Source organism: Pholcus phalangioides, unplaced genomic scaffold, assembly GCF_987345545.1.
Source record: "Pholcus phalangioides strain wild (caught in Gottingen) unplaced genomic scaffold, Ppha-v1.0 ptg000007l_1, whole genome shotgun sequence".
Taxonomy (NCBI): Eukaryota; Metazoa; Arthropoda; class Arachnida; order Araneae; family Pholcidae; genus Pholcus; species Pholcus phalangioides.
The window spans coordinates 23,669,448-23,684,320 of record NW_028301600.1 but is presented as its reverse complement, the minus strand read 5'-3'; the positions used below and the strand labels follow the sequence as shown (position 1 = coordinate 23,684,320).

At 35.4% G+C, this 14,873-nt stretch overlaps 1 protein-coding gene and 1 pseudogene across 3 annotated transcripts in view; both read right to left on the bottom strand.

Annotated features, from left to right (window-relative positions):
* Positions 1 to 14,873, bottom strand: part of LOC149085085 (uncharacterized) — a 71,074-nt gene that overhangs the window by 55,961 nt on the left and 240 nt on the right. For all 3 annotated transcript variants that reach the window (XM_089232873.1, XM_089232875.1, XM_089232874.1), the window contains exon 2: positions 3,293 to 3,431. In XM_089232873.1, the coding sequence (XP_089088999.1) occupies positions 3,293 to 3,395 (103 nt within the window). In that variant the 5' untranslated portion in view covers positions 3,396 to 3,431. The remainder of the gene's footprint in view (positions 1 to 3,292; positions 3,432 to 14,873) is intronic.
* On the bottom strand, positions 11,127 to 11,169 carry LOC149085086 (U6atac minor spliceosomal RNA; annotated as a pseudogene).

Sequence of the window (14,873 nt, the reverse complement as noted above, 5' to 3'; positions counted from 1 at the left end):
GGACTTCGTGGTCAGAATTCACACGAATGAGTCGTGGAAGAGTGATGTTTACGTCTGGTCGTCCGAAGAGTTCGCCTTTGTATTTGCTGCGTCCGAGTGGTCTTTGGATGCGAATTGGGGAGCCATCTGTTGTAAAGTGTTGAAAGTTTTGTCACGACTGAGGTTAATAAAGCCTGTCCAAGCTGACGAAATAGGTGGTGTGTTTCTTCCATCATTAACGAGGAAATTCTGGCATGTTCTGATGAAGTATCCCTCGAGAAAATTCAATTCAGAATTGTGTGTTGCTATTTTAAAAACAAACGCTTTATCAAAATCAAAATAATGTGAATGTTGCCAACAGTGTTGGGCAATAGCCGAACCATCCGTCCGTCCCCTCTCAACATGCTTTCGGTGTTCGAGAACTCAAATATTATAATTTTTATATAATAATTTAATATAATAATTTATTAATTAATATAAGATTAATAAAAGTATTACATTTGGTTAATGAAAACCACCAAGGAGACACCTAGGTCCCATACTGGTTGTTACAATGAAATTAATTTATAAACACTAACAATTGACAATATAAAATATAATTACAGTGTTTAGTAATTTTGGAAGAGAGGAAAAAAGATAAAATGAAAAAATCAAAATATGCTCACACACATATAATACATAAGTTATATATAAAATACAATATGATGATGCAACAGGCAGGGGGTGCATTATTACTTATATAAAAAAAAAATTGATAAATAAATCAACATGAGTTTATATAATATGATTTGAAATAGTACAGCAGAGCTGACAACAAAAAGGAATTTTAAATGAGAAATTAACCAGTTGGAGCGGGAAGTCAATCTGTAGCAGAAAAGGGAGTGTGAATTTGAGGACGAAATCAAAAGTAGTTTTCAATATTGACTATTTGAAATAAGTATTGTTTAAGAAGTTTTTTGAAAATCGAAAATGTGGATGGCTGTAAAAGTTAATTTGGAAGGCTATTATAAAATTTAGAAATGAGGAAGCTAAAATGTTTTTTGAGAATATTTTTATGAACTAAAGGCAGAGAGTATATGAAATTATGCCTATTGGATGTTCGTGACGAATTCAAAGGTAAAGCGAACTGTTTTTTCTTGATTATAAGTATGGATCTAAAAAAATAGAAATGCCTTAAGGGTAGGATATTTAGGTGTAGAAAAAGTTCATTTGAAGGAGTGATGTAATTTCCCATCAAAATTCTAATATCTTTTTTTTGTAAGTAAATTAAGGGAGCAATAGTGGTAAGATAATCACTACCCCAGAGTGGCAGTTCCTTGATTCCTTCAAGTCTTCATACTGAAGCAATTGAAGGATCTTCTCCTAGTTAACAAATAGACTATTCAACAGCCCAAGAACAGGACAACAGATGGACCACAAGTATTCTAGATTGGTGCCCTTGTGGTGTTAAATGTCTGAGAAGGCATCCCCACATAAGATGGATAGACAGGATCAGAAAAGTGGCTGGAGTCAACTGGATGGCTAAAGCACAGTGGCGTAGCCCGGGGGGGGGGAAGCAAATGCTCAGCCCAATCAAAATTCTGCCAACATTGGCGCCTATCTTCCTAAAAATGACTAACAGTCTTCAAAAATTGGGACAAAAAAACAAGTTCTGAATTTTTTACTATTGTTCTATGTTGATTTTACTTGTATTGCAAGTAGTTTTTATTATGCTTCGCAACATTCGTTACACAGTAAAAGATGTGGCTAAAATCTGGCATTTAAAGTCTGAAGGGAGTGGCTGAAAAAGATATGGCTAAGATAACCGGGTGCAGCAGATCAGGTGTATATAATATATTATCAAAAAGTGATAGTGTAGGAGTAAAATCATGAGCTGGAAAACCGAACTGAAAGTGACCACCGCTTGGATGGATAGAGATTTTGTATTTAACATCTAGTCAGAAATTGTCTGTGCATCAAATTTCACCAAGCATTTCACCAAGCTTATCAATTCCGGTACCAAAGGACACTGTTCATCGCTGTTTGCAGTTCAGCAATAGGCATGTATAAAACATGTGCTGTAGATCTCTTCTAAAGCAACACTACAAAGATGATTGATGACTTAGGTCAGAATGACAAGAATTGGGGGATAAATGGTTCCCTGTTGTCTTCAGGGGCCGAAAACAGTTCAATTCTAGATGGACCCGGTGGCTGTAATTATTAGCATGACTTCTGACACAAATATTGTCCTTTCTACAACCGTCAGTAAGGAGAACAATTTGTCATGGAATAGGGAGCATTCAAATTAAATGGAACGATTGACATTGGCTTTTTGTGAGGTCGGCAGAAGTCCAAAGACTATCAGAGCCTCTCTATTTCCAATCAGGAGCACAATAGAGGGCCATTGTTAGTTGTTTCAACAAGTCAATATGCTCCCTATTCCTACATCTACAGCCACCTGCGCAAGGTGTACCAATAATAAGCGATGGGAGTTGGAATGGTCAGCTATGAGCCCAGACCTAAATCTAATAGAAAACCTTTGTGAGTCTATTATCACTTCATATTTTTTTATTCCCAATGTCATCAGTTTTCAAGTATTACAGCATTGAAGTAGCAAATTATATGCAAAAAAGTTGGTTTTCTCTGAATTCCATTCTTCTTATATATCCAGGGGACGCCAAAGGTCAAGTTTCCCCTACAAACTCTGATGTCGCAAATACTTTTTCAGCATGCCTGATCAAGTATTTCAAATGATCCATGACAATGGCACAACTGTGAAACTGTAAATATAAAAATTATGCAGATGTTTATAGGGTATGCTTTTGAGACAGCCTGTTTTTAATTTATTAATTTTTGTTAATTCATTTCTGGAGAAAAATTCTGTTCAACTACTGTGAAGCAACTTTATCAGCATGGGGTTCATGTATAAAAAATTTGAGACAGAAATGTGAAACAGTTGATTTATTATTCAAGAAAAACGATTGTCTATATCAGTGTTTAGCAAAGTGGGCAATGGAATGGTCTGGGGGGGGGGGGTGATAGAAGCTATGGGTATAGCAGAGGATCCTATGGTTTCGATTGAGTTTGGGGGGGCGGGGACAATGACTATGAGGGAAAACATTTTTTGAAGAAGGGGGGTGATGGAACAAAAAGTTTGGGAAACTGGTCTTAAATAATGTGGTTATAAATTAGCACTCTGGAACTGAGAATTAATTCATTTCATAGTATACAATCAACAACTTGTTACGAGTTTTTAGCATTTTAGAAAAGTTCCTTATATGCAGAACATTTAGCACATTGATGAATTATGAAAAGATATTACAAGAAACATTACTTGGTTTTGGTTGTGGACCTTTCCCATCTCTTATAATCATTTCTAAGGTCTTCCTAACTGAATCAGAATACCCAGACATACCACTGTTTGATCCAGATGCCATTATTGGAATTAGTTTCTCACTGGAAACAAATAGAACCTATAAAAAAAAAATATTTAAAAAACACAGGAATTATTTTTAAATAAGTTATACACTATTAATACACACTTTAAATACCCCCTTGAGAATGTAAGCAACATTCCACTCAAATAGGCTTATATACAGGGTGCATAGGAAAATCTCTTTATACTGGAATAACTCGTGAACCGTTGATCCTAGAAGCATACTTCCAATTGGAAAAAGTATCCAAATAGCATGTAAGCCTCAGATACGTCATTCATACTGCAAGAGGTTGTATAGTTATTAAAATAAAAAATAACTTTTTATTTGGTCTCCGTCCTAAAAAACCTAATCAGAGAAAGCTGTTGCTATGTTTCTCCCGAATCCACTTCTTTACCCCCCCCCCCTCGCAAAAGGAAAAAAGTTAATGTTTTAAGTGCAATATCAGAGATATTTGAATTAAAAAATGAAAGAAAATGAGGGAAAGAACCTCATATGAAGCGTAGAATGAGCTTGTTTGCTAGTTTATGTGGTCCTTTCCTTCATTTCAGCAATTTCTTAATTCAAATAGCTCAGTAAATGTCATACTTAAAAACAATAATTTTTTTTTAGGCTCAGGAGAGACAGGGCAACAACTTTCCTCTCTCTCCTTTGTTGAGGTTTCTAGAACAGGGTGACCAAATAAAAAGTTAGCTTTTTTACTTTAACTGTTTAACTGCCAATGTACAGTTTCTATTTGCAAAACTATCAGATAAAAATTGATTCAAACATTTTCAATTTTTAATCACTACAGAAGAGAATTTAAAGTATTTTTTTAAACAAGTTTGGAACTATTTCAAATCCTCAAAGCAGAATGCTTTGCATTGCTCTGCAATGAGCCCTTGGCTGACTAGAAATGTTCTTCAGTAAAAATTAGTGTTTTGTACATTTTTCTTAAAATTCTTCCAGATTGTTCTTGTTCTGCAGTAGCACCAATTGTTCTGTGATGTAGATTTCGGCATATTTTGCTTTGGGGCTTCAACTTAATATAAACTTTTTTGACAGAATTTTAAAATTTGACATTTTTTCCACATTTCAATTAAAATTTGCCAAAATTTCAATTTCTAAAAAAATGTAAAGTTATTTCACGTGTATCTACCACTGAATTTTTCTCAATAGAAGTAAATCAATCAGTTTATTCATACTGTTATACATGAATATGCATGTTCCATTTCTGGAACATTGGCCTTTCAAGACAGTAGGATTCACAGTCAGAATCCGATGTGTGTTGGCCGCTTTGGTATTCTTGTTTGAACTGCTGTATATTTATCAGAAGTCATTACGTGCTGATAGGCAAATTCTGGTTATGATGAGAATCCAGACCGAAAAATTGGCTGTTTGGGTGCGATTGTTCATATTGAGTGCACATTTTTTTTCCTTAGTTTGAATAGTGCTTATCAGTCAGTCAAAGTAAGATAAATGACAATTATGCACTGTTGAAACTGGGGACACGGATGAAGAAAACATTTTCAAAAACAATTTCACACTAACACCACCAGCGGATGTATGCAGAACATACGATTGATTTTTTTTGTGATGATGAGTGTGTTGTGAGCACAACTGCCCCAAACTATATTTATTTAAGAAATAAATAAAATACAATAAATAAATCAAGAGTGTGCCGTTTATTATATATAGAATTTTTTTTAAGCTCTTGGATGGACCAAATGGGTCCCTAAAAGCTGCATAGTGTATGTTTTGTCTTTTGTTCTGTCTTTATTTTATTTTATTTGTATTTTATATTCATGTATTTATGTGTGCTTTATTGTAATTTAAAAAAAGTATTCATTCCAAAAATTCCACTTCAAAAATATAAATTGGAAGATAACATGTTCTTAAATTCTTTCTCATGCTTGAAAGTTCCACAATGCAGCCATTTTTGTTTATACCAGGCATAAATTTCTGTGACACATCAACAGTATTGGCACCAATATTGAAAACATTCTCACAGCATATTTTGATTTTTTTTAATCCTCAAACCTATCATGAGTCCAATTAAGTGTTTTGTTCAATCAATTGGAGGGGTTTTCATCGGAACAAAGGAACCAAAACTGAAAGTATTTGGGTGACATGATGAAGGGAACACGGACACTCGCCCTGAGAATATGCACCATTAAAGATATAGTTAAGAGCACTAAGGCGCTTAAGGGATGATTGGTGGTTCAAAGAGCTTTTGATTAATTTTAAAGCAAGTGGGTGAAGTTGTGATCAAGATGTGAATTGGATTAAAAATCAAAGGAAAGGTGATGAGTGTCTATGTTTTATTATTTTTATTGATTTCGGGCTAGTGAAATTATAGAAAGATAAAATACATTTTCCCGATTATCACTTTAATATTAAAAGTTCTTATGCTCCTTAACACCAGAAAAGGCTTTAGCTCATCTGCTACCTGGGTGCAAAACCTCATGTGCTGCTCCTAAAGATGTCCCAGTGGAAGGCAGAAAGAACTTTAGTCACAGAGACTGAGATAAACCTGATCTTTCATCTGTCAAAAGCTGTACACTAGAGATGCCGCTGTATTTGAAAAATCTGGGTCCTTTGAAAGCGGGTACCTCTTGAAAAAATTATCTTGGGAAAAAATATGGTTTCATTCCTCCCCATCATAATTCACTTGTATCTCTATGATTTTTTTCCAGCATGGCCCAGATATTTGATCACATAACCTACTTATATCTCTTCATTGAGACAAAGCAACGGGTCATGTTCTGGATAGAAGGAGGTATCTTCGTGAATCAAATAAATATATATAATTCACTTCTAAAACATGTTCTATCCAAAGGTTCATTAACTTTCACTATCTACTAGTAGGAAAAGCTTGCAAGGAAGCCCATTAACACTGAGAATTAAACAAATGTAATAAATCTAAAACAGATATACAGTCACTTATAACATTTTAGTACGACTTATTTTCACAGTCCCAACCTTAAGTAATTCTCATTAAGATTTCCCATTCAAAGTATTTTCCTGCTTACAATGTTTTTTAAAAACATAATAAGCAGGATCTACTGTAATTAAATGTTAGTGGCACACATTTATATATTTACTAATAAATCAATCTATAAATTCCTGCCGATTGATTTCCCATTTCATTAAAAAAATCTTAGCTCTTTCAATATCTTCTGATTTAATTTCCTGATTCCCTAGTCATATAAATCCTTGCGAAGCAAGAATCCATGCTCCCCCAAGAAAATCAAAAGTTTAAAATATTTTTGTAGAAAATTAAAATATTGGAAAAAAATTCCTTCTTATACATGTTAATTTAAAATTATTTTTGAGTGTTAGTGATCCAAACTTTCTGTGAAGAATTAGATCCTAGTGCCCCTCCAAAAGCAGATTCTGTGTACACGCCCATTAATCTCGCGCTGCGAAACGGTGACTACTGCATAGCAGCTAGATTTTTTTTCTTTTTCTGAACAATCTCTCAGAAACTGTTTTACAATTTGAAGAGGCATTCCAAATTCTTTACGATTTTTAAAAAAAATGTGCATTCACAATCTTGTAGGAACAAAGCAAATTTACGCCATATAGATGCTGTCTTTGTGTGCCGGCAGATAGCAGCAAAAGTACCATAATTTCTGGTATGTAACTGGAGGGGAGAAAATTAGCAGAGGAATAAAAACTATGAAATCTTATACTTATGTACACAGCCCCTCATTCAAGGAAGCAACAGGTATATTCATCTTATTCTTTAACAACCCGCGTGTATATCAATACAGTACAGTATACAAAGTAGTAAAACCACCTTTTCAAGATAGACAGTAAAAAGAAAAAAGTTGGAGAGGTTTTTTCTCTTTACTTTTTCCTTCTTGGAACTAGGAAAGAATGTGTCCTGCAGGACAAGTGAACCAAATTTTTATGCGTTCTTTTCCGAAATTCCAGGTATTTGACATGCTATAGCGCGTCATTGGCATCTTTGTACACCATTAGTTAACCATTAAACAGTGTTTGACTGTACGTCCTGCTTTTAAAGAAACTCTGTTTTTTTGTCTTGAATTACTTCATTGTTCTTAATTACGCCAGCTAGAGTTGAACCTTGTTAACGCCAAAATTCCTACTCCAAAGTTACCAAGGCACAAATTAGGGAAGTGTGAGGGGGTTTCTGGTGCTTCAGACCCTAGACTAGTGAGAACCCAAATTCTTTCTTTACCTTTATTTGACCGCTCCCAAAAAATTACTGGGTGGAGCTGAGACAGGGCTGCAGCCCAGGACGATTCTCATCATTTTTTGTTTTTTCACACTATAAATTTACTATAGAGAGCACTGTGAAAAATCTGACTTGGGGCCTGTCAAAGATTCCATCCTAAAGGGTCCTGCTGCAGGATGTGTGGGGCCCATGGCAGATCCAAAATGTTTGTCCCCATGTGATAGAGTCCATTCTTGTTTCTGGTATTACAGCCCCAGGTCCTGTCTGTTCCTCCAAGTTTTCTGAACATTTCCATTGCCAGTGCTCGTTGTTTATGGCTCAAAAGAGTGACAGCGCATGTGGGATGTCATGTGGATATTTATTACTGAAAAAATTTAAAACTTTATGTATACAAACAAAAACTTAGTTATGTCATGTTCAGGGTTGGCAGGTTTTTGACGCATGGCAGTTTATGATGGTTTAAACTGTAGTGTTAAAAATTTCAAATACTGCTTTTCAATACAAAAATTCACATCAGAAATACACACGTTAATTGCATGTATTGTTCAAAGTGACTTATGTTATACAAAGAATAAATACTTAATGTGGTTGTAAAATAGTTTTCTACTCTCTACAGAATTATTTTGGACAAATTATGTGTTTTTTTCTTATATAATATACAATGTGAATAAAGCATAGCATAAAGAGAGAAAATCTGCTTGAAAATCTTGCGTGACAGAAGTGAAACTTCCATATAAAATTTGCAACTCATGTAGTGGATATCATAACAAGGGTTTTTCTCATGCTGCATACATATAAATATATAATATAATCATAAAATACATAGAGAGTATATACAGTACATCATACAGTATGAGTATAAATCATACATAGAGAGTATATACAGTACATCATACAGTATGAGTATAAATCATACATAGAGAGTATATACAGTACATCATACAGTATGAGTATAAATCATACATAGAGAGTATATACAGTACATCATACAGTATGAGTATAAATCATACATAGAGAGTATAAATCATACATAGAGAGTATATACAGTACATCATACAGTATGAGTATAAATCATACATAGAGAGTATATACAGTACATCATACAGTATGAGTATAAATCATACATAGAGAGTATATACCGTAAAATAGAGAACACCAGCACCCTCATGGCAGGAGAAAAAAATCACAAAAACCTCATGCACTTGAGACACAAGATATATATCATACAAACACGCACATTACTTACTTCCCACTCCACCAAACCAATTTTCTTTTCTTTCAAACTTGTGTGCATCGCCCATCCTACCATCTCTAAAGGGGATGTTCTACGATTCCAGAGTCGTCAGGGGGGGGGGGGATGTAAGGAAAGGTAATAAAAACTGTCTTTGTCTGACACAAACTGCAAAGAATGGTTCAGGCAACCGCAAGACAATCCCTGAATTTTTTCTCCCCCACCAACACTAACCCAACAACAAATCTGTCTACCGAACCGTTTTCAAGGGAAAGGAAGAATGATGTTATTTCTTTTCCACTTTTGCTATTAAGGGAAAGGAAAGATAATGTCATTTCCATCCCTTTTCTTTCACTTTTTCTGACATGGATCTGAAATTTTACACCATCCCTTTCAACAGTGCTGTCTTAACGCATGGGCTCACCCAGTCATGGCACGTGGCCTCAAGTGTTTATGGAGGTCTCATGAAAATTAGATCTGGTTACAATTTTCAAAATTAAATGTCCCATAAGGTAGAGGGGCGTCAGAAAAATCACTTTGCTCGGGGATGGGGGAGGACAGGATGTTCTAAAGACGTGCAGCTTAATCTACGGCTCCTATTTTTCTTCTCTAAAGTCTGTCTTTGTATTCATTTGTCAGTGGCCCTTTCTCTAAGTAAAAAAGAAAGAAAACTCACCTGATTTTTCTAAAATTAGCTGTTGAGTGTATATGGACACAAAGTGTTTACAATTTTTATTTAAGTGTATTTCTGGTGTGACCCAGGTAAGCCTATCTTCTATGTATAACTTCACTCAACACACATCGTTCTGGAATACTTATTTTTTTACTTAATCTTCAGCGGTTTATTTCTAGAGCTGGAACTCGATTAAAATATTAACTGGTTCATCAAAAAATTTTAATCAAGAAATAGACTGATTATATACATAATTATTTTTCATAATTATATAATATTAACTGATGCTATAAAAATATATTTTACTCATTTCACACATCTATTCAGCAGATGTAATCAAATATAGGAATGTATCAAGAAATTAAGGTTGCCCACTTGAAGCAATTTAATATGCTGAACATATATTTGGTCAAAACCTGGAATTTCTTTACTTGGACCTTGTCTTTTTTTTTTATCTATTATTTTAGGTTAGTCACTGATTCTGAAACTATTTTCGATCATATTGCTCATTTGATCATTTTTGTCGCACCACGGTCATTTTCTGCATACGTGGGCTAATTAGACTGGGACCTACAATTTATTGCCGATTCCGAACGGCAGGCTTGTTTTTTATACTCATCGAGAGGTTGGTGCGCTAACCCCTCGATGGGGGACTCCCTGCGGTAGCAATTTTCTGCTGCGGTCAAGTCACCGGTTTTTTTTTTTTGTACCCCTGTGTCAGGAAAGTTTTCTGACAAAGACGAACTGGGTATCGAACTCGCAACACCTCTAAATATCCTTTGGTGCTTTAGGCGAGTATTTTACCGACCTGGGCTACTGTGCCCCGATCATATTGGTGCTTGTTTTCCCAGAAACTGCTCAAATGGTACTTGTGAGGAGGAGCTGATGCTTCAAAGAATATGAAAAACTGCTGTTTATAGTGGGAACAATAAATTTAGGTTGTCTTCTAAAACTCCTGCATTAAACTCAATTTCAAACTGAAATCATCAGTTTTTGTTAAATCAGCTTGTATTTCTTCAAGACAAAAAAAATTGATGAAAATAGGTTATTATTCAAATATTTTTAAATATGGTCAGTTATCTAAAATGTTATATATAGGCACATAATTTGAGACATCTAATCGATTTCATTAAATAAATTGAGTAAAATTAAACACTTTACGCAAATTTTGATTGAATATTAATTGGATTAACTCAACTAAAATTTTTAACTGAGATTAACTGATTGATTAATCGACCCGATTAATCAGACCAGCCCTAGTTTTTTCACACACACTTTAATGATGATCCTTTTTTAATATGTCCCTATTAAAATATGATATTGTTGAAGTTTTATATTCTACTGGTTTACAGAATGGCAATGCCTCTGTTTTGTTTATCTTGTACAATTTACTTTTGATATGAGTGGCAACTCTCAGTGTTGTTTACTCTGCCATGCTGTACGGTTGTATCTGACTATCTCTATACAATTAAACTTATGTTACGGGATTCCCTGCGCCCAGTCAATGTGTTTGACTATGAATTAGTTTCATAATTCCCACAGATATAAATCTCCAGTGGTTATGTACGGCCCCAATAGCACACTATATCGTTAGTATATCGAACTGGTATTGGTACCAATCCGATATACTAACGATATAGTATGCTAATTGTCAAGGGGAGTGATAACCTCCTCTCCTTTCATACAACACAAAAAGTTATCACCACCCCCAGGTGGGGGGCATGCTACTGCAGTCAGGGGTAGCTCGAGCTTACGTGCTGCCTAGGTGCAAAGTCTTGTGTGCCACCCCTAAAGATGACCCTGGATAGAGGTTGACAAGACTAGCCCAGAGGATCTTGAGAAAAACATGATTTCTTTTCAGAACAAAGCACGCTATTCTTTATTGAGTGAAATACTTGTGACCATACATTATGCTTTTAAAGAAGATTATTTTCCGCGTTTTGGTCCATTATTTATATATATTTGGTCCATTATATATATATATATTTTTTGTAATACTAGATAACCTAATCCTCAAAACAGCACTTATTGGTGAACCATCATCACTCACACTTAATCTGTGAAGATTATGTATATCAAGGTAACTTTTATTAAGAAATTTATTTCAAAAGTATTTCTGGTGTTCTAGGGACCAGATAAGGGAGAAGCCGAACTCTTCCTATGCTTTCATTTGGTTGTTCTGGAAAAAGTACTGGGTGAGTGTACCAAAATTCGCTCTTGCCCCTTGTGATAGATTACAAGTCCGCCACTTGGGGACACTGCTTAAGAGAGGTTTTAAATTCGAGGAGAATGAGTGAAAAAATTTGACCTAAAAATATTAAGAAAATTCTCTCTCTCTATGTGGGGGTGCAAATTCCCAGATGAAAGGGCAAAAAAATGTTTTTCGTTAGGAATTGTTAGAATAAATTGTGAGGGAGGGGTGGGCAGGAGGGGCTAAATATTAATCCCACACAAGTAGAGATTTTGTCTCCAGCTGACTATAATAGGTTACATTCTTGTTTCTGGTATTATGATCCCAGGCCTTGTCTGTGTTTCCTCAAGTATTCTTAACATCTGTCATCAAGACACAGCTCGAAAGCATGATGTCATGTGGATTTTTACTGTTAGAAAATTTTTCAAATTTTGGAGTATGACTAAAGTCTATCCTGCTGCCTGGGTGCACCGCACCCCTTGCATCCTTGCTTAAGCCGTCCTTGACTGGGGTGATCACTGATCATTTTGGTAATTATTAATTTTTGTTTATAAACCGAGAGAATTTATTTTCAACACATCATTATATATAACCCCAAGCTTGTATAGATAAAATTGATAAATCGTCAACTCAATTAAATGAACATAACTATATATGGTCCGAAATGGTGAATTCACATAGTAAAGTTAGTTTTATTTGTACATGTTGATATGTGTGAAGAAAGCCAAAATAACAAAACTGGTAATGGTTTTTACGTTTTATCTTCCTTACACTTATTTTAATTTGATGTTTATTGCAAAAGTAGTTTATTGCAGTTATGCATACCTGTAGTGCACGTCAGAGGTGTTGACATAAAAAAACATTGGGGGGGGGGGGGGGTTAAAGTTGCCTGTCATCCTTTATATACAAACTCATGAGCACACACATCAGAAGGAAGGGTGCGTTGCATTGTTATACAGTTAAACCTCTCTATCTCGAAACTAATGGGATGGAAAAAAATTTTGAGGTAGTTTTCTTTTTTAGTAAGAAAGAAAAACACGGCAAAACTGGTGAAAAATTCCATTGATAAAAACTACTAAATGCCGTACTATATATATGTACTACATACTATTGAAATTATTGGCTATGAAATCAATGCTTAATCAGAGCACACACACCCAAAAAATACACTAAATTATGTTAGAATTTTTTTTTTTTGTTCAATTAAATTTTATTTACATAGCTTATTTAAAATATTTTGAATATTTATAAATGAATATTTTTGCTCTTTGAGAGACTCAAATATTTTGGGCCCTACATTCTCAGTTTGCTTCAGAAAATGGTACAGCATTTTTACACCATGCATTCAGCATTTTTCACTGTTACTTTTTCTAATTCCTCTTTAGCATCTTCTGTATTTTTGTCATTCGGGTTGGCCATACATTCAGCAATAATTTCAATATCAGTCAAGGTGCTGCCGGTTTGTAGTGCCGCTGTGGTGGTCGAGTGGTTATAGTGACGGACTCGCGATGCCAGGATCCGGGTTCGAACCCCACAGTGGTGGTCGGCTGAAGTTGGTTTTCTGTGGTTCCCAACTTCAAGGCGCGAATGCGAGCTGATCTCCCCGTTAAAAAGTCTCGCCCCAGAGAGCAACAGGCCTACAACGTTACAAATATTCAATCATTACACTTTGCTCACAATTTGAAGTATAGATGGCAGCACTGAAATATCATACACAACACTAGCTACACAATCAGACTGTTAGGTGTACACACACACTCACTTTGTTCCAGACTCTGCCACGAAGCTGGGCTGGAAGAGATCTCAGCAACGGGATAAGTCCGGTGGCAGAGACCCTGGCGTTCATTCATTCATTCATGCCGGTTTGTAGTTCCACAAAAAATCGGAGAATGAAATTTCTAACTTCAAATGTTTTTATAGTAATGCCCTAATGTTCTGAAATTTCATGTTTAGCATTGTTCTAAGAATCGTTGAAATTCAAGTGAACCACCAGATCTGATCCTTCATCACCAAGATGAAGTGATTCCAAGTCTGCAGCTTTTTTCAAGAAAATTTGAATTGCCTGTTCGCTGACTTTTTGTCATGCTGACCAAGACATCCACATGGCCCCCACTCCCCTGTCAATCATAGTACCCAGGGGCGTCGGAAGTGTTTCGAACTTGTGGGTGCTCGTCTTGAGTCCCATGTAGGAAATTTCGATTTCTGAATCAATTCTGTGGGTGCTCGGACCCGTTTTACAAACTTCCGTGGGTGCTCGAGCACCCACAGCACCCCCGGCTTCGACGCCACTGATAGTACCCACTTATGATTGAAAAGATCCATCAACACAATGAGCTGCAATAGGAATAATCCTTTCTTATTAGTTTCTTTCACCTCCGGAGAAGAGCCAGATTTGAGCGAAAGAAAATGAATTTTTGCGCTTTTTTAACTATCATTGGGCTTGGCCTCTGAGATAGAGAATTTTTCTAAAATTACTTCGAGACAGAAAGGTGAAAATGCATTGGTTTAGTACAGTGAATGCAAGGATTCTTTTCATTTTTCGAGAATGAGAGGTTTGCAGTGGCATCTTTTTTCATGGCACCATGAAAAAAGACAAGACGCCACTGCAAACCTCTTCTCTTTTCCGGATCCCTTCTCTTTTTTAATTAAAAAATTAAAATGCATTAATCAATTGAAAAATAACATCAACTGAAAACAAACTAAATTTGATTTTTTTTAAATAGGGAAATTTAAAGTTCTTTCCACTAATGCATAATTTTAAGTTTGTGCCTTAAGCACGAACAAAAAAAATGGCTCCTTAACAATTTCGCTCCCCTATGGACCAAAACCTGGCTACACCACTGGAGGTGTGACTGTATTGATAAATTATTGGGGGCTGAGCCCACCATCCTGAAAATTGGTTCCACTGTATATCATACCTTCCCATTAGCGGACAAAATTTTCAGTGCTATGTGTCTGTAATCGAGAGGTTCTACTGTAATGATCAGAGGATTCATATTAACGAAATCATGGATCAACAATACTGTTTTTTTATGAAGGGCAAAATTGTGTTATTTCACACAATTGCTGTAAATGCATCAATGAAATTATTTCAACAGATCTGATCATGACCCCGATCACAAAGTGGAACAGATCATCAAATAGAGCTTCCAGTAAAAATCATAGTTGAGTAAATGAAATGAATCCTTGTTCAAGATGTCAAG